At 43.4% G+C, this 25,488-nt stretch overlaps 1 protein-coding gene across 1 annotated transcript in view; it reads right to left on the bottom strand.

Moving 5' to 3' along the window:
- Positions 1-25,488, bottom strand: part of LOC124803390 (acetylcholinesterase-like) — a 137,960-nt gene that overhangs the window by 39,713 nt on the left and 72,759 nt on the right. The window contains exons 7-9 of the mRNA XM_047264574.1: positions 17,273-17,447; positions 6,222-6,302; positions 6,037-6,137 (exon numbers count right to left, since the gene is read on the bottom strand). Of these exons, the coding sequence (XP_047120530.1) occupies positions 6,037-6,137; positions 6,222-6,302; positions 17,273-17,447 (357 nt within the window). The remainder of the gene's footprint in view (positions 1-6,036; positions 6,138-6,221; positions 6,303-17,272; positions 17,448-25,488) is intronic.

Raw genomic sequence — 25,488 nt, 5'->3', positions numbered from 1 at the left:
AAAAAAATGAGACCTTACTTTTGGCATTACCCTCGTACATAGCTCTGAGTCGAGCATTATTCTCTGTAGATGCACAAACACATAAACAAATCGTGCACTATGGCGCAAGAAAGGGACCAGACGACTTTTAGGGGGTGACTATAGTTCTGTACAGGCAACTTGTATGTCTGGATGTGAAGAACATTGAGTCGGTACCCTACAAAACGATATAAAACCATTTATTCACGATAATGACGTAGGCCGAAACAATGAATTAAAATTTGTACCCGTACCTGGATTCGAACCCAGTTTTCCTTCTTACTCGGCAGATGCGCTAGCCACTATGTCACAGTAGCACAGCGGCTATCACCGCTGCATGACTTATCCAAGTAAGTCTTCCTCCCCCATACAAAATCCAACTTATGTGTCAACCCACTGCTCTTCTCAAGCCACATCAGTATTACAATAAATGTATTAACAATTGCGAATACGGGTTGCCATCAACTGCATAATGGAATGACGACAATGGAAATTCTTGCCGGACCGGTATTCGAATACGGATATCTGGATTGCCAACTTATCGCGAGCGGTCGCCTTACGATTTGGGGATCCGAGCACAACAAACGGCCAGACCCAAACTTCCATATGTCGTCAACCATGTGCGTGTGTGACGACAACCCGGGCTTGAGTCCCAGTCCGGCACAAATTGTCGCTGTTGACATTCCATTATACAGCTGATGGTGACCCGTTCAAGAAAGTGCAAGTGGTTCAAATGGCTCTGAGCACTATGGGACTTAACTTCTGAGGTCACCAGTCACCTAGAACTTAGGACTACTTAAACCTAACTAACCTAAGGACATCACACACATCCATGCCCCAGGCAGGATTCGAACCTTTGACCGTAGCGGTCGCGCGGTTCCAGACTGTAGCGCCTAGAACAGCTCGGCCACTTCGGCCGCCGATGGTGACCCGTGTTCGCAAATGCGGATACATTTAGAGTATTTCACAACTGCTGTAGTCGCCACAGCATCTTTTCCTTCGGGCATGAATGACTGTCCGAAGCAACTTTGCATCATACTTCGGAATAAAACAGGCACTGCAATTTCGTACACATCAGTATTGTCGAGACTCTCCAATATTACTATCAATAAATTATTTACTTCGATTAGCTGCTGTCCGAGGGTAATATATGATTCACCATGGTGTTTTCATATGTTAACATTTTATTAAAGGGAGGTTTACTATCTTTTGGTTCAAAACATAGATTTTTTTAAAAATTGCATTTTTGGATCCATAAAAGTGTTTAGAATTCAGCCCTGAAACAGTTTTTCCGAATACGGAACGGAAATGTCCGTTATTCGCGGTTGAACAAAAAAATTCACTTGCCTGAAATCGGCCTTTTTCACGCACCAGTCTTTTTCGGAAATTTCGTCTTTGTAGCCGCGAAAATTCTTCTATGTCCTTGCCCATGGCTAAAACTGATAAACTTAATAAGTAGCTTACTACCTGCTACGGCTTGGCAATCCGACGGCATTCCAGTTCTGTGGAACAGATGAAGAAGGCAATTTGGGCAATGTATTTCGACAAGTGTTCGACGGATGACCACCCACAACACCAAAATTGTACGGCTGGGGAAACTAGTTGGTGCAAGTGGCTCATTGCAGAGGCTACCGGACATCTGGACGAATATCAACACTACCAGCCGCACTCCAAAGAAGTTAAAAAAGTCATTCATCCGATCTAAGAAGCCCTTTCAGAGGACGAGTTATTGTACCGGTGCTTGCGAGGAAACACAAAAAATTCAAATGAAAGTTTGAACGCGTGTTTTTGGAAGTCAGCCCCCCAAGCATTTGCAGTCTGGTGCGAAGACTGTGGAGATTGCGACTTTTCTGGCAGTGAGCAGCTTCAACGAAGGGTATTCAGCAATTCCGAAGCCCATGACAACGATGGACGTCACCCTGGGACTCTATTCGACGTAGTTCGCCAAGCATTCGGACGACCACCGAATTCAAGCGGCCGAAAACCGCTTGTCACCGGCCGTACGAGCGGCTCTGAAGCAGCGCAGGATGGCCCAGATCGAGCAGAACGACCTCTATTAGGAAGAGGAAGGACTAGTTTATGGACCCGGAATAGCAGACTGAACGTAAGTTGCATAATATTGCATTTATATGTAGTCAAAACTTCAAATGCGTTTCTCTAGAATGACTTTTTTTATCGCGCGGTATGGTAACTTCAAATCTACTGAACCTATTGTCATGATTCTTTGTTTCCGACGAAGCTAACTAAACTGTCTAGGAATTGTACCACTTTTATTCCGATCCATCATCTATAAATACTCTTACTTGGCCGACGAAGTCGAAAAATCGATGAAAAAAACCTTATTTTTTCAAATGGCTTCCATTTTGTTTCCTATGGTTCAAATAACTTAAGCGAGGTACAACTCCTAAGGAATCTTATATACTTCGCTAACGTCAACTCAATTTTGATTTCAGACCAGCCGGATGACCTGTGACATACCGCGCGTGGAGGCCTACATCGAAATTTTGTTTCGTTTCCACGGCACTTCCGCCTTTGCTCTTCGACATTTCCAGTCGAAAAAATTCCAGTTTGTAGAGGAAATATCAACAAATTTTTGACCAAATTTAACATTGATATCTACAACACATCACGAGAAAGAAATTCTCAAAGAACAAGCATTTTTGGGCCAAAGAGAGTAAACCTCCCTTTAAAGAATGGTAACGTTCTTTATTAAACATGAGTCATTCGTAGTGTTCTCACCCTGTTTGTTGCTTACAACTGAGTCACGGCACGGGAGTATTATTTTCACTGTCAGTTCAAATTTTAATCATTCTGTGATATAAACTCCCAACAGTATTTTGTTCTCAGCATAGACTAGATCGCTCTTATCCGCAGCTTGTCAGTTGCTATATGCCTACGTGACTTATATATGACTTATATATACTGTTGATATAAGAGGCCGTCAAATGGAAATGACGCGCAGGGGATAGAAAGTAAGTACAGTGTTTATCATTTGGAAAGAAATCGTAGTAACTGTTAATGCATTTAACCCACTGTGAGACGACGGTCAGTACCTTCACGGAAAAAAGTTTGCGACTGCCTATGGAACCATGATCGTACCCAGGCGTGGAGCTCTGTGTTCGATGATAATCGACAGCCACGAATGTCCTTCCTCGGGGCATGAGGAGAGATCGCGACTGTGTGGTGGATGTGCTACGGTTTAGCCGTAAAACTTCTGCAGCTGAGTCGAACATCAGGCACGCCAGCTTCGTGAAAGTCATGATGGCCTTTTTCTTTGACAGCAAGGGCCCGTTGAATATTTGTTTCCCGGAACACGGCGCCACACTTAAAACACAGCGGTACGATTGCATTTCACAAAAATTGAAGGGCGCCATCAAGTCCAAACTCACAGGAATGCTGACGGACAGCACCATTCTCTTTCAGGACAACGATCGCCCACATGCTGCCCACTTTGTTTGGACCACTCTGTAAAAGTTTCGCTGGGAAGCCCTGACACATCTCGCACACAGTCTCGATATCTCTTCATACGATTTGCGTATCTTTGGAGCCCTGAAGAAAGATATTCGTGGCCGTTGCTTCGCTTCGGAGAAAGAAATGCACGCCTGGGTACAATCACGGTTCCATAGGCCACAACTAACATTTTTCCATCAAGGCAGTGACGGTCTTATCTCACAGTGAGATAAATGTGTTAATATTTACGGCGATTACTTTGGAAATAATAAAAAGTTTACTTACTTTTTCCCATGTGTCTCATTTCCATTTGATTGCTCCTTATATTAATGTATAGGCTATTAATTAAGCTCATGGTCGGAAGAAGTCAATAACGTGTAAATTAAAGGGGATCATTGCCGTCAACATCAGCGAGACACTACGCGGAATCAGTGGCTTCGAGCGACCATGTGTACCGAACCGAGATTCGAACCCGGGATCTCCTGCTTACTTACAGGTGCTTTAATCACTGCCTCGTAAGCAGGAGATCCCGTGTTCGAATCCCGCTCCGGTATACATTTTCGCTCGCCGCCGCTGATTCCGCTTAATATCCAGCTGCAGTTAACAGCTATGATCCCCTTCAATTTACAGATAATTGAGCTGTGTGCGGCTCGCGTTGGTGCCGCTGGTAGGTTGGCACCGTGTAATAGGGATAGAGGCGCCTCGTTTTCTTCTTCTGTTTACTGGCGCCACTACGTTTGCTAGCGTTGTCTGTCCACAAGTGGCAGCAGCAGCGTTTATCGATATCTAGTACCCGTACTATCTTTAGAAGGACGTGAAGTGTTTTCCTGGTTGGGTGTGTCGGTATTTCGGTTGTGACCAAGCAGGAGAGGTCCGGCAGCACCAGGACATGCCGGGACCGCTGGCGGCACGCAGGCATTGCCGGATTGTGGGGCTGTAGTTGCGAGGGCAACAACCTCGTTGTCCACCGGACCCATAAATTTGAGTTGAGTGAACATTAATCCAGTAGTGAAGCCTCCATTTTTGTGATCACGCTGTTTGTTCGTGCGTTGCAGCTCGAGGGTCGCCTTGAGATGAACAGCAGCAAGTGGATCGTGTCGAGTTGGCGGAATCTATTAGCCGTCTTCTACTGCCTGTTATTAGTTTTTTAATTTTGTGTTATTATTTGGTGATGTGCAACCAGCGGTATTTTACTGCCTAGTGGCCGCTAACGCCCCAGTTACGTGCCCTGGAGGTTAGCGTATTTTTGCGACAGTGTACTTTTCCTCGTCTTGCCGATGGTGTCCACCATGACATGTAGTTCAACAGCCTCCTTGATTGCGGTGTGGATTGTGGTTTCTTTTGTCTACCTTGGTTATAATGGCTCCTTCTGCCTTTCGATGTTTTAAACACCGGATTCTGCCTGACACTTCGCCCTCGCTTGAATTGTTCCATCGTTGTACTGGTTATAGCACGTTACACGGATTTGGAAAGAGGATTGATCGGCGTTTAAACTGTCCCTGCTTTGAGTTGCCATCCTGTTATGTGAGCATAACTCTTGGGTGCCCGTCTCACCGCTGACGCAGCTGTAGGGACTTTTCTCAGGTCGATCCTAGAAGCACTGTCTGTGGACCACTCCCTTTTTTATTTGGTCTGATTGTGGCAATTGTTTAAAAATAATATTTTGTTTAAATTATTCCTATACTTGTGGCCTTCAGCTGACAAATAATTTGAATTCTTCTTAACAAGGCCTTCAGCCGTCAGTGTAGCTTGAGTTACAGTCGATTTTTTAAATGATAGTTTTAAAAATTATTTTGGTATTCTCAACTTGTAGTTGTCTTCCTCACTTGTAATTCACGTCTTCAGCCGCTAATTGTTCTGAAGTATTGCTTGTGGCATTCAGCCTACGCATTATTTTGAATTCTCTCTTAATAAGGCCTTCAGCCGTCAATGTAGCTTGTGTTACAGTCAATTTTTTTAAGTGATTGTTTTCAAAACATTATTACTTGAATAAAGTGTATGTGCTTATCAATGGTAACTGATTACGGCCCGTCCACACCTTTTCCTGCGTTCCCCAAGTCCCACGTCTCAATAATGTTTCACAGCTGCAGATTCTGTTAGGTGTTTATTCCTACAGACATGGCCGAAAGAACAGACTCCATGCATTCACATACAAGATGTAGGTAAATTTGTTAGTATTTACACAACATGTAATGGAAAAAGCCTCTCTAGCGGCACCTGATGGATTGCAGTTTGTCGTATCTTACTCAAATACCCACTCAAATCAAGAATTTTCTGTTTGTTGGGAAAACTTCTCTGTCAACTTCTCTCCTTTCCCGATTACGCGTGGCGTCTGTATACTAGAGTAGTTTTGTCCCCGTAATTTGGCTGTTTGAATTATAATATACATGAAGCAAATCTTTGCTATTAGTCACATACCGGCGTAGGAAGTAATAATAAGAAAAAAAAGTCGCGAATTACTTAAATAAGGAGCAAGAAAATGTGACTTGCAAGAGTATCTTTCGTATCCTAGGGAATCGGCAATGAGCCCCTTTCCTCGGAATTACAATCAATCTTATCGTTACTTACGTCTGTAAGACTGATGGTCAAGTTGGCAGTCTTGTTTTGTCCCTGAGGCCTGAAGAAGACCTCGCGCATTGCGCTGGAGATGACGGGGTTGTAGTCCACATCTGAAAAGTATGACGACACCTTGTACCATGATGACAGCATAATTTAACTCTTCGTTGCTTATAAGTGGTAACTATGCTACTTACTGAATGCTTTGCGGAAATAATACTCCAGGTAGAGACGGAGGCCGCCTGGTGTTGTCGTATCTGCTCCCATCTTTTCCACATCTGGAAAAAAACATAAAAAAACAAAAAAATAAACTTCTGCACTTTCTGTTCCTCCGTATTTGACTAGTGTCATTGAATTTTAGATTTCTTGTCGAGGGCGACGTTGTGAGAAGACTTGGCCTTTGCTAATGGTGTTGCATTGCTCCAGAGACATCCATGAGTTGTCAAACTACCTCATTGTAAGTTTGGTTTGCATAAATCTCGCTATAATTTTGTTGCGAGTGTTAAAGGGGTAGTGAGGAATTCAAATAGAAAGCCTGATGAAATAATAAGTTTCACTAATTTACATTCAGACTGTTTATGAAGAAACTTCACTGAAAGGGTTATGCTTGTTAGCGACATTAGTCGTCGTTTAATAGTGTTACCAAGTGCAGACATAAATGTTGGTATTGTCGACATTCGAACATGGGGTAATAACAAGTAATAGCAATCGTTGAAAGATGCTACGACTTTTCCCACCGCACTGAAGATTTTATTCCTAGGTCAGTATGGGAACGAAATACATATGTACAACGAGAGTTCAGGTGCAGGAGCGACTTGGCGAGGAAAATTTCGAAAAATGCACGTGTCAACAATTAGAGCCATAGGTTATATTTCTCCATCAACAGAATTCCCTCATCAAGAAGCGAAAATTAAAAAAAAAAGATGTATGTTTAATCTTTGATTTGTTTTGACTCTAATTAAAACCAGGCTACACATTACACCGTAGACATTTCTGATATTAACGCTATTTTTATTATCATTAGTGTAACAAAGAGAAATTGCGCTAATGAGGTCTGACGAGAAATACCACATTTTTAACGCTTAACTGAAATTATGTGCACTAGAACATCATTTGTGTTCATGTGCTGTGAGGTGTCGTCGCAAATAAGGTGACCAATTGTTATTTTGCTTTCTGAGGTCATCAACAGGCACATCTGCAACATCCGCCACCAAGTCTGCTTACTGGTGCCATACGTTCGTGGCAATCCCTAACAAAAAATGGGTCAAATTGCTTTGAGTACTATGGGACTTAACATCTGAGGTCATCAGTCCCCTAGAACGTAGAACTACTTAAACCTAACTAACCTAAGGACATCACACACATCCATGCCCGAGGCAGGATTCGAACGTGCGACCGTAGTGGTCGCGCGGCTCGAGACTGTAGCGCCTAGAACTGCTCGGCCACCCCGGCCGGCTATCCCTAACAAAGCGTAGAGCCAAATTTTATGAAATATTTATTTACGAAGGTACCCCAGAATTATTTTTTTTACAAATCACACACCGGCATCTACTTTTAAATTCATGTGAATGCCACCCAACACTGCTACAGTGACACTATCAGAAAAGCTGTAGCACAGGGTTTCGGTCTGGAGCGAGTTGTGAGTCGTGGAACGTCAGTGATTGTTTCATTACGCACCCAAAGAACGAAAAATGCACGTGTCAACAATTTGAGCCATAGGTTATATTTCTCCATCAACAGAATTCCCTCATCAAGAAGCGAAAATTTAAAAAAAAATGTATGTGTAATCTTTGATTTGTTTTGACTCTAATTAAAACCAGGCTACACATTACACCGTAGACATTGCTGGTATTAACGCTATTTTTATAGCTGTAGACACATACAATTATGTGTGACGAACGTCGTTTCCTGGTATCACTAGCTTTACCTTCGCAGCTCCTAAACCGTTAAAATAGCAAATAAAAAGACTCTTCGACTGTGTCTTTCCTCTCATTCATTCCATCATCACATCAGTAGTTTCAGATTTTACGTTGCGTTCGAACCGAACAACGTCAATAGGTGGTACCCAGTTACAGTGGTCCCACAAGGATCAGTACCAGGTCTGCTACACGTCTTATTGTATTAACTTTTTACTGCACTGTTCAGCTGCAATGTCTTTTAGTTTAAGACCAGTTATGATTACAATAAACGTGGAAATAATACCTACTATCTTTTTCGTAAATAATGTTATGAGAAACGTCTTCAGAATGCAAAGTACCAGTTTCCCTACTGATACCGTGATGATCATGCAGGAAGAACAGTAACAATATATTAATCATTTATTCAGAGCAGCAAGAATATTATTTTGACAATGTATTTCAAGTAACTCTTAATGAAAATCGTTGGTGCAGTATTTTAACAAACATCAATTATACCTAGTTAACAACATTGAAATCCGTTAATTGGTCATTAATATTAAAGTAGATTAAATAAATAGAAAGGGATAGATTTCTTTATTTAAATAAAAATGATATAGCTTTGATCATCATTATAATACTTGAGAAGCTGAATAATTTTGGAAACAATGCTAATTTTTTGAAAGTGTTTATTTCATTTCTAAGTGAACTCCTAAGTGTGCAAGCATACGTGAATGTTCTGAAATTGTTCCTGATAGGGCTCACACAGAGCACAACGCACTGACTTTTTGACATCGTTAAAATTATAAACTATAGTTATGCCCTGTCGACCCACATATCTTGTTATAACGCTTATAACCCGATAAGTACTTTAATGGTATCCCTTTCGCACCATGGCTGTCTAAATGCTTCAGTTCACTGCTTATTTGATGACATTATTTTTCATGCTTTCTTCAGTCCTCTTGTCATATTATGGGATTGTTCTAACAGCTTCTATTACTTCACTCTTTTTATTCTTAGAGCACTACAATCCAAGAATCTTATGGCGAGTTCTTTTCTATCTGGAACATCAGCCTACCAATTTAAATTTTCCCCTTTAAAGCAAGCACTAGCCCTTCTCGATTTATCTCTTTCTGACCATTACATGAATTGCCACAGGTAATCCAGAGAAACTCTTAACTTTGCAGTATTTACCAAACTGTAATTACTATTCACAATCTCGGAAGTGGCCTCCCTCGTTTCTGAAAATTCTGTCTCGTTTTTTCTAGTGTGCTGTTTGAAAGCTGGATCACATTAACCTTTCATTTCATCGTTATGTCGTTCACACCAAATAGGTTTCCATATTTCTGTTGAAGCAGGCTGTCTTTTCACTTGCAACGCTTTTAAAATATACCCCCCCTTTATTTTAATATAGCAAATTTAACGTTTCTGTGTGCATCTGAAACTTCATTTGTGAATTTCTCCAAATCTACGTCTCACACTTAAGCACACAAATTTTATTTTCCACTCCAAATCCCACTCCCTGTTTAAATTCTTCTAACCTCCCTTGGAATTTCCTCTCTGACCTTTCTATCTTTCCATCAACTTCACCCATTTCTTACTGCGAGTCCTCCATTTTTCTCAATATTAGGTCCACCACTGGTTCTCTTCCATTTTGTGCTCTCTCTTCCTTTCCTCTAACTGATTCTGGTTTAAGACGTGATCATGAGAGATACTGAGAAAGGCTAAGTAATTGTTGTAGAAATAATGTGGAGTATCACGAATTTAGAAAGCAAACTAACAGAGTGAATCAAATCACGTATGAGAGGTAGAGGCGGAAAAGGCTGAACGAACATCCGATATAGGAACAGATGACATTCTAGAGGGGAAGTATTACGAGAGGGCAATGACCAACTGCAAAAGTATGGGGCCATTCGGACCAGGTCACGATGTAGGGCCCGCCTATATATTGAGTTTCCTTGTGAAACTGAGAACCTTACAGGCTCTGATGATATCAGTAACAGCTTAAATGAAAACTGCTTGGGGGGATAGGGGATTAGGAACACTAGGCCGAACTTTAGTCGTAGAACAGGGTGACATTAGGGACATGTGCAGGAATGTTCTAGAATATAAATGGAGGTATTAGAGACAATTAGATACAAGAAATAGAGTTAGGGAGAAGGATAAATTACAGAGAAAAGTTGAGAGCAAATATGAAGACAGCTTCACTGAGGCCTTCGCTTCTATCTAGGAGGCGTGTTTCTGCATCTACATAAATACTCTGCAAATCACATTTAAGTGCCTGGAAGAGGGCTCATCCAACCACCTTCACAATAATTCTCTATTAGTCCCCTGTCGAACAGCGCCTTCAAAAACGAACACCTATATCTTTCCGTGAGAGCCCTGATTTCCCTTATTTTACTCTGATGATTATTTCTCCCTGTGTAGGTCGCGTTCAACAAAATATTTTCGCATACGGAGGAGGAACTTCGTGACTGGAATTTAATGAGAAGATCCCGTCGCAACCGGAAACGACTTTGTTTTAATGATGTCCACTCCAAATCCAGTATCATATCAGTGTCACTTTCTCCCCTATTTCTCGATAGTACAAAACGTGCTGCCCTTCTTTGAACTGTATGTATTCCGTTAATTCTATCTGGTAAGGATCCCACGCCACGCAGCAGTACTCCAAAAGAGAACGGACAAGCGTAGTGTAGGCAGTGTCTTTAATAGATCTGTTGCGTCATCTAAGTGTTCTACCTCTAAAATTCAGCCTTTAATTCGTCTTCTCCACAACATTTACTGTGTGTTCTTTACAGTTTAAGTTATTTGTAACTGTAGTTCCCATGTAAGTAGTTGAATTTAGGGCCTTTAGCTTTGACTGTTTTACATATAAACGAAGTTTAACAGATTACTTTTAGCACTCATATGGAAGATCTCACACTTTTCATTATTAAGGATTAGCTGTCAACTTTCGCACCATACAGGTATCTAAATCGTTTTGCAGATGGTTTTGATCTTCAGATAACGTTACTAGACTATAAACGACAGCATCATCTGCAGACAATCTAAGACGGCCACTCAGACTGCCTCCTAAATCGTTTATATGGATAACGAACATAAAAGGGCCTATAACAATAAATCGGAGAACGCCAAAACCAGTTCAGTCTTACTCGGTGACTTTCCGGCAGTTACTACGAACTGCAACTTCTCTGACAAGAAATCATGAATCCAGTCGCATAACCGAGATGATATTCCATAATTAAGCAATTTCATTACAAGCCGCTTGTGAGGTACAATGTCAAAAGCCCTCTGGAAATCTATAAATACGGAATCACTTTGAAATCCCTTGTCAATAGCTCTCAACAGATTTTGTGACTAAAAAATCTAGCTTCTTTTCACAAGAGCGATGTTTTCTAAATCCCCGTTGTCTGTGTGCCAATAGACCGTTCTAGTCGAGGTAATTCATGATCTTAGAACGCAATATATGTTCCAATACTCTGCTGTATCTCGAAGTTAATGATACAAGGCGGAAATTTAGTGTATTGATCCTATTGCCTTTCTTGAATATTGGTGTGGCCTCTGCAACTTTGCAGTCATTGGGTACGGATCTTTCTTCGAGTAAGTGGCTGTATGTGATTGTCAAGTATGGAGAGATTACTTCAGTATACTCTGAAAGGTACCTAATTTGCATGTAGTATGGACCGAAAGACTTGCTTTTTTATGTGATTTAAGTTCTTCAGTACTCCTAGGATATTTACATCTAAGCCACTTATGTTAACAGTTGTTGTTGATTCCAATTGTGGAATACGTACTTCGTCTTCTTTGGTGAAGGAATTACGGAAGGCTGTGTTTAGTAACTCTGCCTTAGCAGCACAGTCATCGGTAGTATTTCCATTGTAATCGTTCAGAGAAGACACTGACTGTGCCTCGTCATTAGCATACGTTACATACGATGAGAATTTCTTTGGATTTTCTGCCAGGTTTGAAGACATAGTTTTGTTGTGGGAACTACACTCCTGGAAATGGAAAAAAGAACACATTGACACCGGTGTGTCAGACCCACCATACTTGCTCCGGACACTGCGAGAGGGCTGTATAAGCAATGATCACACGCACGGCACAGCGGACACACCAGGAACCGCGGTGTTGGCCGTCGAATGGCGCTAGCTGCACAGCATTTGTGCACCGCCGCCGTCAGCGTCAGCCAGTTTGCCGTGGCATACGGAGCTCCATCGCAGTCTTTAACACTGGTAGCATGCCGCGACAGCGTGGACGTGAACCGTATGTGCAGTTGACGGACTTTGAGCGAGGGCGTATAGTGGGCATGCGGGAGGCCGGGTGGACGTACCGCCGAATTGCTCAACACGTGGGGCGTGAGGTCTCCACAGTACATCGATGTTGTCGCCAGTGGTCGGCGGAAGGTGCACGTGCCCGTCGACCTGGGACCGGACCGCAGCGACGCACGCATGCACGCCAAGACCGTAGGATCCTACGCAGTGCCGTAGGGGACCGCACCGCCACTTCCCAGCAAATTAGGGACACTGTTGCTCCTGGGGTATCGGCGAGGACCATTCGCAACCGTCTCTATGAAGCTGGGCTACGGTCCCGCACACCGTTAGGCCGTCTTCCGCTCACGCCCCAACATCGTGCAGCCCGCCTCCAGTGGTGTCGCGACAGGCGTGAATGGAGGGACGAATGGAGACGTGTCGTCTTCAGCGATGAGAGTCGCTTCTGCCTTGGTGCCAATGATGGTCGTATGCGTGTTTGTCGCCGTGCAGGTGAGCGCCACAATCAGGACTGCATACGACCGAGGCACACAGGGCCAACACCCGGCATCATGGTGTGGGGAGCGATCTCCTACACTGGCCGTACACCACTGGTGATCGTCGAGGGGACACTGAATAGTGCACGGTACATCCAAACCGTCATCGAACCCATCGTTCTACCATTCCTAGACCGGCAAGGGAACTTGCAGTTCCAACAGGACAATGCGCGTCCGCATGTATCCCGTGCCACCCAACGTGCTCTAGAAGGTGTAAGTCAACTACCCTGGCCAGCAAGATCTCCGGATCTGTCCCCCATTGAGCATGTTTGGGACTGGATGAAGCGTCGTCTCACGCGGTCTGCACGTCCAGCACGAACGCTGGTCCAACTGAGGCGCCAGGTGGAAATGGCGTGGCAAGCCGTTCCACAGGACTACATCCAGTATCTCTACGATCGTCTCCATGGGAGAATAGCAGCCTGCATTGCTGCGAAAGGTGGATATACACTGTACTAGTGCCGACATTGTGCATGCTCTGTTGCCTGTGTCTATGTGCCTGTGGTTCTGTCAGTGTGATCATGTGATGTATCTGACCCCAGGAATGTGTCAATAAAGTTTCCCCTTCCTGGGACAATGAATTCACGGTGTTCTTATTTCAATTTCCAGGAGTGTATTATAAACATCTCGCACTGATGTCCGCGCTAAATTTCGAGCTCCTGTAAAAGTCCGACATTCCTGAGTATTTTGCGTCCGTTTAAATCCGGCATGCTTTTCTCGTTGTTTCCGCAACAGTGTTCTGCCGCGTTTTGCGTACCATAGGGGATCAGCTCCGTCGTTTGTTAATTTATCTGGCATTAAGTCTCTCAACTGCTGTCGATGCTATTTCTTTGAATTCAAGCCACATCTGGTCACCACTTACATTTTTAATTCTAAAGGAGTGGAGATTGTCTCTCAGGAAGGATTCGAGCGTATTTTTGTCTTGTTTTTGAATATATGGTTTTAGTTTATTTTAGGTAGATTTGGGATTACAGTATTCAGTCTCTCTGCGACAAGCCTGTCTTCAGTAATCCCTGTATCCATTTAGATGGTCGTTATTAGATCAGGATTATTTGTTGCTTAGAGGTCTAGTTTGTTTTCACAAACGTCTGTTATTCGACTACTCAGATGAAGTAATTGCTTGAAATAATTTTCAGAGAATGCTTTTAGCACAATTTCGGATTATGTTTTGCGCGTACCTTTGGATTTAAAAATGCATATTAGCCAACATATCGAGGATAAATCGAAGTCACCACCAATAATTGTGAGATTATATTAAATTTCAGCCTCCAGTTGCATAAGCAAAGAAACCTTACTTAGGTATCGGCTATAATAATGTAGCCATCTTCAGAGACGTCACAATAAAAGCACTTCGCCTGCAGGCCACGAGTGGCCTACCGGGACCATCCGGCCGTCGTGTCATCCTCAGTGGAGGATGCGGATAGGAGGGGCATGGGGTAAGCACACCGCTCTCCCGGCCGTTATGATGGTATTCTTGACCGAAGCCGCTACTATTCGGTCGAGTAGCTCCTCAATTGGCATCACGAGGCTGAGTGCACCCCGAAAAATGGCAACAGCGCTTGGCGGCCTGGATGGTCACCCATCCAAGCGCCGACCAGGCCCGACACCGCTAAACTTCGGTGATCTCAAGGGAACCGGTGTATCCACTGTGGCATGGCCGTTGTCTCAGAAATGTCACAATATAAAATTAAATTAAAGCATATCAGATATTTTCCTTTTCAGACTTAAAATGTTAGTACTACAGTACATAGTCATAAGACTGCGACCCTTCTACTGACGTTTTGCCGTTAGGCCACACCAACGGGCCAGACAGGCGGGCCGCGGGCGCTGAGCCGCAACTGGACGCAGCGGACAGCGACGCAGCGAGCTCAGCTGGTGGTCGCGCGCATGCGCGGGCGGATTAATGCCGACTTAACAACCAGTAAGTGTTAACTGAGATTATTAGCGAAAATAGTTTAATACAATAGAACTATTAATGGCATTAAAACCATAAGTCACTGAAGTTACCGTTCCATAAAAGGCAAAAGACATATAAAAAGTGTAATATAAGAACGAATAAACATTAATTGATAACTTTATTTGTTACAACAACTAAAAATGTTGCTGGCAAATAAACCATAATAACTGAAGTTACAGTTCAATGAGACGCAAATGACATTATATAGCATAAGGGAACCTTTTAATAAGAAAAGGCCATAAGTTAAGGTTAACAGTGCCTAAAATGTGTGGAACGTAGCTAAGAATTAACGCCTGTGAATGATAATACGGACAAATGTCGCATACAGGTTAGCTGTTAGATATACAGTATGTGATCAGCAATTAATACATAAGAAAACCAGAAGGCTGCATGTCATAGTCAGCTACTGACGTAGGTAGAGCATCATATAAAGTAATGGGTTTATCGGATAATACGTGCGTGAAACGCCACAAATCATTTCCGTTCAACAATCCACAATGTGGAACAGAAAATTCAGCGACGTATTGACAAATGGAAACTTTGTTTTGTGTAGCGGCAAGACAAAGTGGAGAGCTACATACTGCTTCTTAGTACTGAGCATTATACAAAACGCAGATGTAACATATTTGAGTGGCCAGTATGGTCGACCGTGTGGCACATCGCTTCCCATAATTTCCATATATAAGAATTACCTATGAAAATTTCTGACTGGCTCCCAATTTACGATACGTATAGTGTTTGAAAATAACAAGTCAGTGATTAAAAGACCCACGAGTGACTAATAAATCACAGGTATAGCTCATCCAAATCCTCCACAGTAATTTATTACACATATGGAAAGTGCCAGGGTTTGTTAGACAATTGGCATACACTGAAGCGCCAAAGAAACTGGTATAGTCATGCGTATTTAAATTCAGAGATATGTTAACAGGGTGGATACGGCGCTGCAGTCGGCAACGCTTATATAATACAACATATGTCTGGCACAATTGTTAGATCGGTTTCTGTTGCTACAAGGGTAGGTTATCAAGATTTAAGGAGTTTGAACGTGGTGTTATAGTCGGCGTACGAGCGATGGGAGACAACATCTCCGAGGTAGAGAAGAAGAGGGGATTTTCCCGTACGACCATTTCACGAGTGTACCGTAAATATCAGGACTCCGGTAAAACATCAAATCCACGACCTCGCTGCGGCCGGAAGAAGATCCTGCAAGAAAGGCGCCAACGACGACTAAAGAGAATCGTACAACGTGACAGAAGTGCAACCCTTCCGCAAATTGCTGCAGATTTCAATGCTGGGCCATCAACAAGTGTCAGCGTGCGAACCATTCAATGAAGCATCATCGATATGGGCTTTCGGAAGCGAAGGCCCACTCGTATACCCTTGATGACTGCACAACACATAGCTTTACGCCACGCCTGGTCCCATCAACACCGACATTTGACTGTTGATGCCTGGAAACATGTTGCCTGGTCGGATGAGTCTCGTTTCAAATTGTATCGAGCGGATGGACGTCTACCAGTATGGAGACAACCTCATGATTCCAGGGACCCTGAGCCGGCCGTAGTGGCCGTGCGGTTCTAGGCGCTACAGTCTGGAACCGAGCGACCGCTACGGTCGCAGGTTCGAATCCTGCCTCGGGCATGTATGTGTGTGATGTCCTTAGGTTAGTTAGGTTTAATTAGTTCTACGTTCTAGGCGACTGATGACATCAGATGTTAAGTCGCATAGTGGTCAGAACCATTTAAACCATTTGAACCAGGGACCCTCCATGTCATCCAGGGAATATTCAAGCTGGTGGACGCTCTGTAATGATGTCGGGCGTGCGCAGTTGGAGTGATATATGACCCCAGATACGTCTAGATACGGCTCTTTGAGAGTTTAAACGTACGTAAGCATCCTGTCTGATCATCTGTATCCACTGTGCCTTACCGAGCGAGGTGGCGCAGTGGTTAGACACTGGACTCGCATTCGGGAGGACGACGGTTCAATCCCGCGTCCGGCCATCCTGATTTAGGTTTTCCGTGATTTCCCTAAATCACTCCAGGCAAATGCCGGGATGGTTCCTCTGAAAGGGCACGGCCGACTTCCTTCCCCATCCTTCCCTAATCCGATGAGACCGATGACCACGCTGTCTGGTCTCCTTCCCCAAAACAACCAACCAACCACTGTGCCTTCCGACGGACTTGGGCAATTCCATCAGGGTGATGCGACAGCTCACACGGCCAGAATTGCTACAGAGTGGCTCCAAGAGAACTCTTCTGATTTTAAACACTTCCGCTGGCCACCACACTCCCTAGACATGAACATTATTGAGCATATCTCGGATGAACGAGCTTTTGAGAAGAGATCGCTACCCGCTCCTACTCTTACGGACTTATGGACAGCCCTGCAGGATTCACGGTGTCAATTCCCTACAGCACTACTTCAGACAGTCGAGTCCAGGCCACGTCGTGTTGAGGCACTTCTGCGTGCTCGCGGGGGCCCTACACGATATTAGGCAGGTGACCTGTTTCTTTGGCTCTTCAATGTGTAAGTTCCACTGTGAGATGAGGAAACACATAAACAAAACACTTGCGCGTGCCGGGCACTGACCACGAGCAAAGTAGTAGCCGTCGTGCTTGGTGACGCCGCCCAGCGCGGGTCGCGGCTTGTAGCCGGCGCCGGCCTCGCATGCGTCGACGGGTCGCCTCTCGAGCAGCGGCACCGACAGCCACGAACCCTGCACCACTGCGGCAGCCGCCGCAGAGCACTCGGACGAGTCCGCTGCCTGTGGAGGAAGAAGCCACGCGCTCGTCTTATCCCATGCTGTGCGGCTCGTCACATTAACGTGCCGACGAAAAGTACTGTTGTTGTTAGAGGACACAATAAAAAGTTGTAAGTGACCCGTTTGGTCTGTTGTACGGTATTACTGTTACTTCTGTGGCCTTACACAGAAGATCCCATGTCTTCTTTTAAGAAAATGCAAGGAAACACCCTAAGACTTAACTTACAATGTAAGATCAGGAGAAATCAAATCTACGTTTATAGTTTACATTTATAGTTTATGTAAATTTAGAAAAAGCTTTTGTGAATGTTGCCTAGAACACAGTCTTAGAAATTCTGAAGGTGAAAGTCATAAAATACGTATAGGGTAATATCATCTACAACTTTTATAGAAATCAGACTGCACTTCTAAAAGTTGAAGAACATTAAAAACAACAGTAGTAAAGTTGGCAGTGAGAGAGACTTCCAGCCCATCCTCGATTACATTAAATCTATACAGGGTGGTCCACTGATCGTGACTGGGCCAAATATCTCACTAAATAAGCGTCAAACGAAAAAATTACAAACAACGAAACTTGTCTAGCTTGAAGGGGGAAACCAGATGGCGCTATAGTTGGCCCGCTAGATGGCGCTGCCATAGGCCAAACGGGTATCAACTGGGTTTTTTTAAATGGGAACCCCCATTATTTATTACATATTCGTGTAGGACGAAGAGAAATATTGCACTAATGTGGTATTTGCAGGTAATCACGCTGTAACAACATGCGTTCTCAGAAATGATGAGTTCACAAAGGTACCTACTTTCTGTATTTTAATTTAAAGAACCTACCTGTTACCAACTGTTCGTCTAAAATTGTGAGCCATATGTTTGTGACTATTACAGCGCCGTCTAACACAGAGTGAAAAAAGTGGTCCAAGTAAAACATTCATATTTCTTTACGTACTACACGAATATGCAATAAAAGTGGGGGTTCTTATTTAAAAAAAAACGCGGTTGATATCCGTTTGTGCTATGGCAGCGCCATCTAGCGGGCCAACCATAGCGCCATCTGGTTTCCCCCTTCAAGCTAGGCAATTTTCGTTCTTTGTAGTTTTTTCGTTTGATGCTTATTTCCTGAGATATTTGGCCCGGTCACTATCACTGGACCACCCTGTATAGCTTATGGTTCTGCGCAGCAAGGTGAAGATATGAAGGAGTAACTGTACCTGTGCATACTCTTTTGTTATTTAGTTCAAAAACCTTTATCTACCTATAATAATATCTTCATCTATGACTTCGTATGCATATAATCTTCTATTTAAATTTTTGAGGTAAGTGCTTGCCGAAACCAACCATTTTTTTCTTGCATTACATGTGTACTTATTTTGACAGCTTACATTAGCTTTACTCTGCAAGTGCTACCACTTTCGTTTTATCCATTTCTTTGAAGCCCACTTTTTAATTCCAAACAAGTTAAGCTGCCGATGTACTCTTTCAGATACATCTTTCTAAATTTTCTCATTGTACAGAATTTTTTAGAGCTCTTATTAGGAAGAACATCTTGTTTAATCGGCTTTGGTGCTTCCGCTCCTTCAAGCATCTCCTAAATTCTTACTTTCCAAACATTTTAAATTATTTTAGTTGCTCTCTTGCTATATCAGTTTTCAAGTTTTCATGTGTCTCTTTTGGATGGTTGTCACGCCTTAATGTAAATATTGTGAATCAAGACTAGCCATTCAACGTAAGATCCTTCTACATCTTCCTTACTATTCACTACCGTGAAGTGTGAACTACAAACCTCATGTATGTTATAAAGGATTACAATGTTTCAATTTTCCTGAAAAAGATCCGTAGTATAAACGCTAATATAAAAAATGTAAATCAAAATATTCTGCGAATTTAGTGAGTGAGTTGAGAAGCCACTTCGAAGCAACTCATATAAATGTTTGTGCATAATATTCCCGATTAGTTTGAAATGTCCATGTTGCTTTCCAGGTTATAACGTTCTCCATTGTCTCCTGCTCTGCTTCATTAAGGATGGGTACCTTCTTTTGTACTAATCTGCTTATTTGCTTGCCATAAAGAAGTCTAGGTTGCTTCGCTGTTGTACAATTGCCCATTAATGTAATGATTGGAGATGACAAGTGATTTGTTCCATTGAAAATTCACATCTTCATGAGACGATAAACCTATATGCTCTAAGAGACAATTATATTATTTCCTTAGACATGCATCTTCAGCTGAAAATTCAGGCTCACATGGCTGAGAAGCAGTCGTTACATATGTTTAACGAAGTATGCAGCATGTAATAATTTTCCTCCCTAAGCTGAGGGCTTTCGAGGGTAAGTGGGACGTTCCGCGGAGCCAGACACTGATTGCTATATTGAAGTGTTTGACCTGCTTAGATAGGTAGTCACGAGCAAAGTCTGGTCGACAGCAGTCAAAAGCATGTGGGGATACTTGAGCAATGCACAGGCACTTCCGTTACAAACAAGTGGCTGCTTTCTTGACAACTCAGAAATGTAGACAAAAATGTGATGCAGTTTCTACCAGTTAGCTATTAGCTGGAAACTGCCATAATAAGGAGTAACCTGAGAATGAGATGGAAGCTCCTGAGTCACAGGCTGGCCTCCGCAAGATTAGAAATTTTCGTGCTGTGCGAAGATTGTGAGGTGTCCAGAATGAGATTTTCACTCTGCAGCGGAGTGTGCGCTGATATGAAACTTCCTGGCAGATTAAAGCTGTGTGCCGGACAGAGACTCGAACTAGGGACCTTTGCCTATCGCAGGCAAGTGCTCTGCCAACTTTCTTTCAGGAGCTCTAGTTCTGCAAGGTTCGCAGGAGAGCTTCTGTAACGTTTGTAAGGTGGGAGACGAGGTACTGGCCGAAGTTTCATTGTGTGGTGTCTTTACACAAAATCGATCAGCCAGTTGGGGGGATTGCAGACCCACCAATGCCAAACAAAAAAGGAAGGAAAGTTCAGCGCCCCGAAGGACAGACTTTGGGAGACCATGAGCGAAGCTGCCAAATGTGAGCAGTCAATGGATAATCGGTCAGTGGAGTGACCGAGGTTGGTCAGTAAGCAAACAGTAATACAGTCGATAAGCTTCGGGATAGTGAGCGGACAGTGGAGGGTGGTGAGTGGTGTGGGCGGGCAGTGGAGGGTGGTGGGTGGTCCAAGAAATGAGAAGAAACAGTGAACTTGGTCTCAAAACACATCACAGTCACCGTTGACTATGTGAAATGATTATTATAACAACCGCTATTTTGAACCTCACGGCTCTTTGCAACGGTGCTACAATTTACATGCTGCCGTAATAAAGACAAAATGCAGCCTTTTGGCTGCGAGAATCTGACAAGATTCGATGAGTACGACACTTGTTTCATCGTAAATTTGTTGTTAAATATGTGCTGTATTGTCAACGTTACCGTCGTTCTAATAACAGACTTAGCTCCACACATTGTCAGTACACCTGAGCTTTTATTTGTGACAGATTATTAGAACGATGGTAACATTGATAATACAGCACATATTTAACAACATTTTACGATATAGTACGTGTCGTACTCATCGAATCTTGCGGGACTCTCACAGTCAAAACGCTGCGTTTTGACGACGACGTGTAGCCATATCTTATAGTCTTATCTTCTGGCAGAACTATTTTGCAGTGTTACTTGAAAATGGCCCTTACGCCGAAATTGCAATCGTAATAATAAATATTACATAATGTCAAATAGTCTTATTTTCTGGCAGAACGCTTTTGCAGTATTACTTGAAAGTGGCCCTAAGGCCGAAATTGCAATCGTAATGATAAATATTTCATAATGTCAACGGCGACTATGATGTCTCAAGAAATATTGTATGACTGTGAATCCCAACCATGAGAAGTTAATCAAGTGAGTTTTGTCTTCGTAGGCATGCCAAATTATTGTTGATTCACACTTGGGAAGTTTGACTCCGATGTTTATTGGCGTTTTGGGATATTCAGTGTCGCTCCGTTTTGAAGTTATGAATCCTTGCGATCTGATACATGAATCTTTAAACCTCTCCACATGCTTAACACCGTCTCTTAGAGATGGGCAATAACACGAGTCCAAGACACCACTTTGGCCAGCAAGCACACTGTACCTGAGGGATTAATTCAGCTAGTGTGGAAAGAATGGACGAGTTAAGCTGGTCAGGACGTTGGTGCACAGCTGTAGAAAAGGGAAAATTAAAGCTACCGACGGCCTCAAACTGCCACACAAACGACGAGGAGAAATCATCATGTCGCCCTGCCCCCGCATCTACCGTACGTGGTTTTGCCCGTAACTAACGCAGTCGAGTGGTGACATGAGGCATTTAATTCCTTCCTTACTTTACTGTCACGTCTACGGCCAGTCAAATCATACCCAAAATTTACATTTCTATTCATGATATTATAACAAACGTGAAAGTTTCCTCATATTAATCGTTTAATGTTTATTTCTTACTGTAACTTGATCTGCATATTAACTGCGAAGATTAAATGTCATTTTTGAACTCATTACAAGCATATGGGATAGCGATGTGCACAATACAGTGGGCTGTAGTATCGCCTACACAAGGTAAAACTGGCAGCGCATCGGTGAATCTGTCATTTGTAGTCAGGTGCTTGTTGTGAAAAGGCGTTCGACATGATTATGGCATCACGACGGGAATAAACAGAATTTGGACACAGAGTGGTAGTTGGGGCTAGACGCATGGGACATCCCATTTCGGGAATCGTTAGAGATTTCAATACCCTGATGTCCACAGTGTCAGGAGTGTGCCGAAAATACCAGATTTCAGGCATTACCTCTCAGCGTGGCCAACAATGAGGCCGACAGCGTTTACTTAACGATCGAGAGAAACGGGGTTTGCGTAGAGTTTCCAGTGCTAACAGCCATGGTATCCTGCGTGAAATAAAACCAGAAATCAATGTGGGACGGACGACGAACGTATCCGTTGCGAGTGTGCGGCGAAATCTGGCGTTTATGGGCTATGCCAGTAGACGACCGACGTGAGTGCCTTTGCTAACAGCACAACATCGCCTGCGGCGCCTTTCCCGGGCTCGTGACCACATAGGTTGAACCATAGATGACTGGAAAACCCTAGCCTGGTCAGATGAGTCCAGATTTCAGTTGGTAAGAGGTGATGGTAGTGTTCGAGAGTGATGCAGACCGCACGAATCCATAGACCCAGCCGGCCGGGGTGGACGAGCGGTTCTAGGTGCTACAGTCTGGAACCGCGCGACCGCTACGGTCGTAGGTTCGAATCCTGCCTCGGGCATGGATGTGTGTGATGTCATTAGGTTAGTTAACTTTAAGTAGTTCTATGTTCTAGGGGACTGATGACCTCAGAAGTTAAGTCCCATAGTGCTCAGAGCTATTTGAACCATCTGAACCATAGACCCAAGTGGTCAACAAAGGCACTGTGCAAGCTGGTGCTGGTGGTGGCTCCATAACGAAGTTGGCTGTCTTTACACGAAATGGACTGGGCCCTCTGGCCCAATTGATGCGATAATTGAACGGAAATGTATATGTTCGGTTACTTGGAGACCATTTGCAGCCATTCGTGGACTGCAGGATACTCACGAACACGAATAGCGTCTGCTTCGAAGCGAGGTTAAATTGACAAACTTTGTTTGTACGAAAAAAATGTTCAAATGTGAGTGAAATCTTATGGGGTTTAACTGCTAAGGTCATCAGTCCCTAAGCTTACACACTACTTAACCTAAATTATCCTAAGGACAAACACACACACTCATGCCCGAGGGAGGACTGGAACCTCCGCCGTGACCAGCCACACAGTCCATGACTGCAGCGCCCTAGACCGCTCGGCTAATCCCGCGCGGCATGGACTGCATGTCCCCAATCTGTGATCTCATGTCACCGGGCCGCAATTGTTCGCGATTGCTTCCAAAAACATTCTGGACACTTTGACTGAATGAGTTGCCATCCAGGTCGGGTAACATGAATTCCATCGAATATTTACGAGATATAAGCGAGAGGTCAGTTCGTGTACAACGTCCTGCAGTGGCAACACTTTCGCAATTATGAACGGCTATAGAGGCAGCATGGTTCAATAATACTGGATAGGATTTCCATTGACTTCTTGAGTCGAGCTGCTGCACTACGCCGGACAAAAGGAGATCTGACACGACATTAGGAGACGTTCCATGTCTTTTGTCACCATAGTGTACTGGTATTTTTTGCGGTGATGAGGCAACCATATTCCCCAATTCCGTTACTGTATGTGAGATGCGTGCACTGCCTTGCTTCATAGCTAACAATCGTTTCATAATCAATAGCCATATTTATTCCTTCAGAATGTTTCAAAACATTTGCAGTACCACTAAGAAGTTTGTATGTGTCCTGCTAGAAATGAAATTGGCAATAGAATCACTGTGCCCGATTTCCATGATTGTTGAAATGGCTCTGAGCACTATGGGACTTAAGAGCTGAGGTCATCAGTCCCCTTAGAACTTAGAACTACGTAAACCTAACTAACCTAAGGACATCACACACATCCAAGCCCGAGGCAGGATTCGAACCTGCGACCGTAGCGGTCGGCCCGATTTCCAACCGTAACTGGAGGGATATTCCTTCCATCGTATTTGACTTGCGGCTGTGTTCAGTCGCGCCCAAAGTTACAGTACTTCAGTGACAATGTTACACCACAGTTTAGATTCCGAAAGTCTTGATGTGTAACTACAGTATCTCATAGCCGTGATAGCCGTCCGTTATCCTACCGATCGCTTACTGCACTGGTAAAAGATAAGGTCTTTAACGGAAGTTTGTCGTAATATATCATAATGACCATTCAAAGGTGACAGAGGTTGAAATGTTACTAGTTTGTTCGTGATGGTAATGCGTTGACTGTACAGATCTCTAACAGTATCGCAACTAATGAATGTCTGGCTACTTGTAAGGCAGTTCAGTGACTCACAGGAATTATCAGCAGATACGGCACACAACTCAGCATACAGATATATCTACACCTTATCTAAATCTAAATACTCGACGTAATGACAATGTAGAAGAACTGTAAACAGAGCTTCAGAGCATCCGATAATGTTGTCACCAATCATTAGCGATGTAGTGCTGCTGGTACATCGCAATCATTCGTTGAGATGTTCCGCTACTTCCTTGCACCAAAATGTCAGCTTTGAAACACTTAGCGATGTCACGAAAAGTTAGAATTTTCCCATATAAGCAGATGTGTAAACACACACAGACACAACATAATATGTACGTAGTAACAGTCACGTATCACTAGGAACAAAGCAGACGTTACAACATTAAAGAGAAAAATTCCATCAAAGTTAAAAACTACACAGAATGATGCCATTTTGAAGTAAGTGCTTTTTTCTAACAGTCTTCTGACTTGCTTGACGTGGCCCACCACGAATTCATCTCCTGTGCCTACTTCTTCATCTCGGAATAGCACTTGCAGTCTACGTCCTCAATTACTTGGTGGATGTATTCAAATTTCTGTCTTCCTCTACTTTTTTTTACTCTCTACAGCTCCCCCTACCATCAAGGAAGTTATTTCTTGATCTCTTAACACATGTCCTGTCATCCTGCGCCTTCTTCTTCTTCTTGTTATTGCTTTTCATATATTCCTTTCCTCACCGATTTTGCGAAGAACCTTCTCATACCTTACCTTATCAGTCTACCTAATTTTCAACATTCTTCTGTAGCACCACATCTCCAATGCCTCGACTTTCTTCTTTCCCGGTTTTGCCACAGTCCACGTTTCACTACCATATGCATGCTGTGCTCCAAATGTATATTTTCAGAAATTTCTTCCACAAAGTAATGTCTATGTTTGATAGTGGTACACTTATCTTGGCTAGGAATGCCCTTTATGTCAGTGCTAGTCTGCTTTTTATGTCCTCCTTGCTGCGTCCGTCATGTATTTTACTGCCTAGGTAGCATAATTCCTTAACTTCATCTACTTCGTGCTCACCAGTCCTTATGTTCAGTTTCTCACTGTTCACATTTCTGCTCTCACTACTTTCGTCTTTCTTCCATTTACTCTCAATCCATATTCTGTACTCAT

The sequence above is a fragment of the Schistocerca piceifrons genome, chromosome 6 (assembly GCF_021461385.2).
Source record: "Schistocerca piceifrons isolate TAMUIC-IGC-003096 chromosome 6, iqSchPice1.1, whole genome shotgun sequence".
Lineage (NCBI taxonomy): Eukaryota > Metazoa > Arthropoda > Insecta > Orthoptera > Acrididae > Schistocerca > Schistocerca piceifrons.
This window is presented reverse-complemented; position numbering and strand designations above follow the sequence as displayed.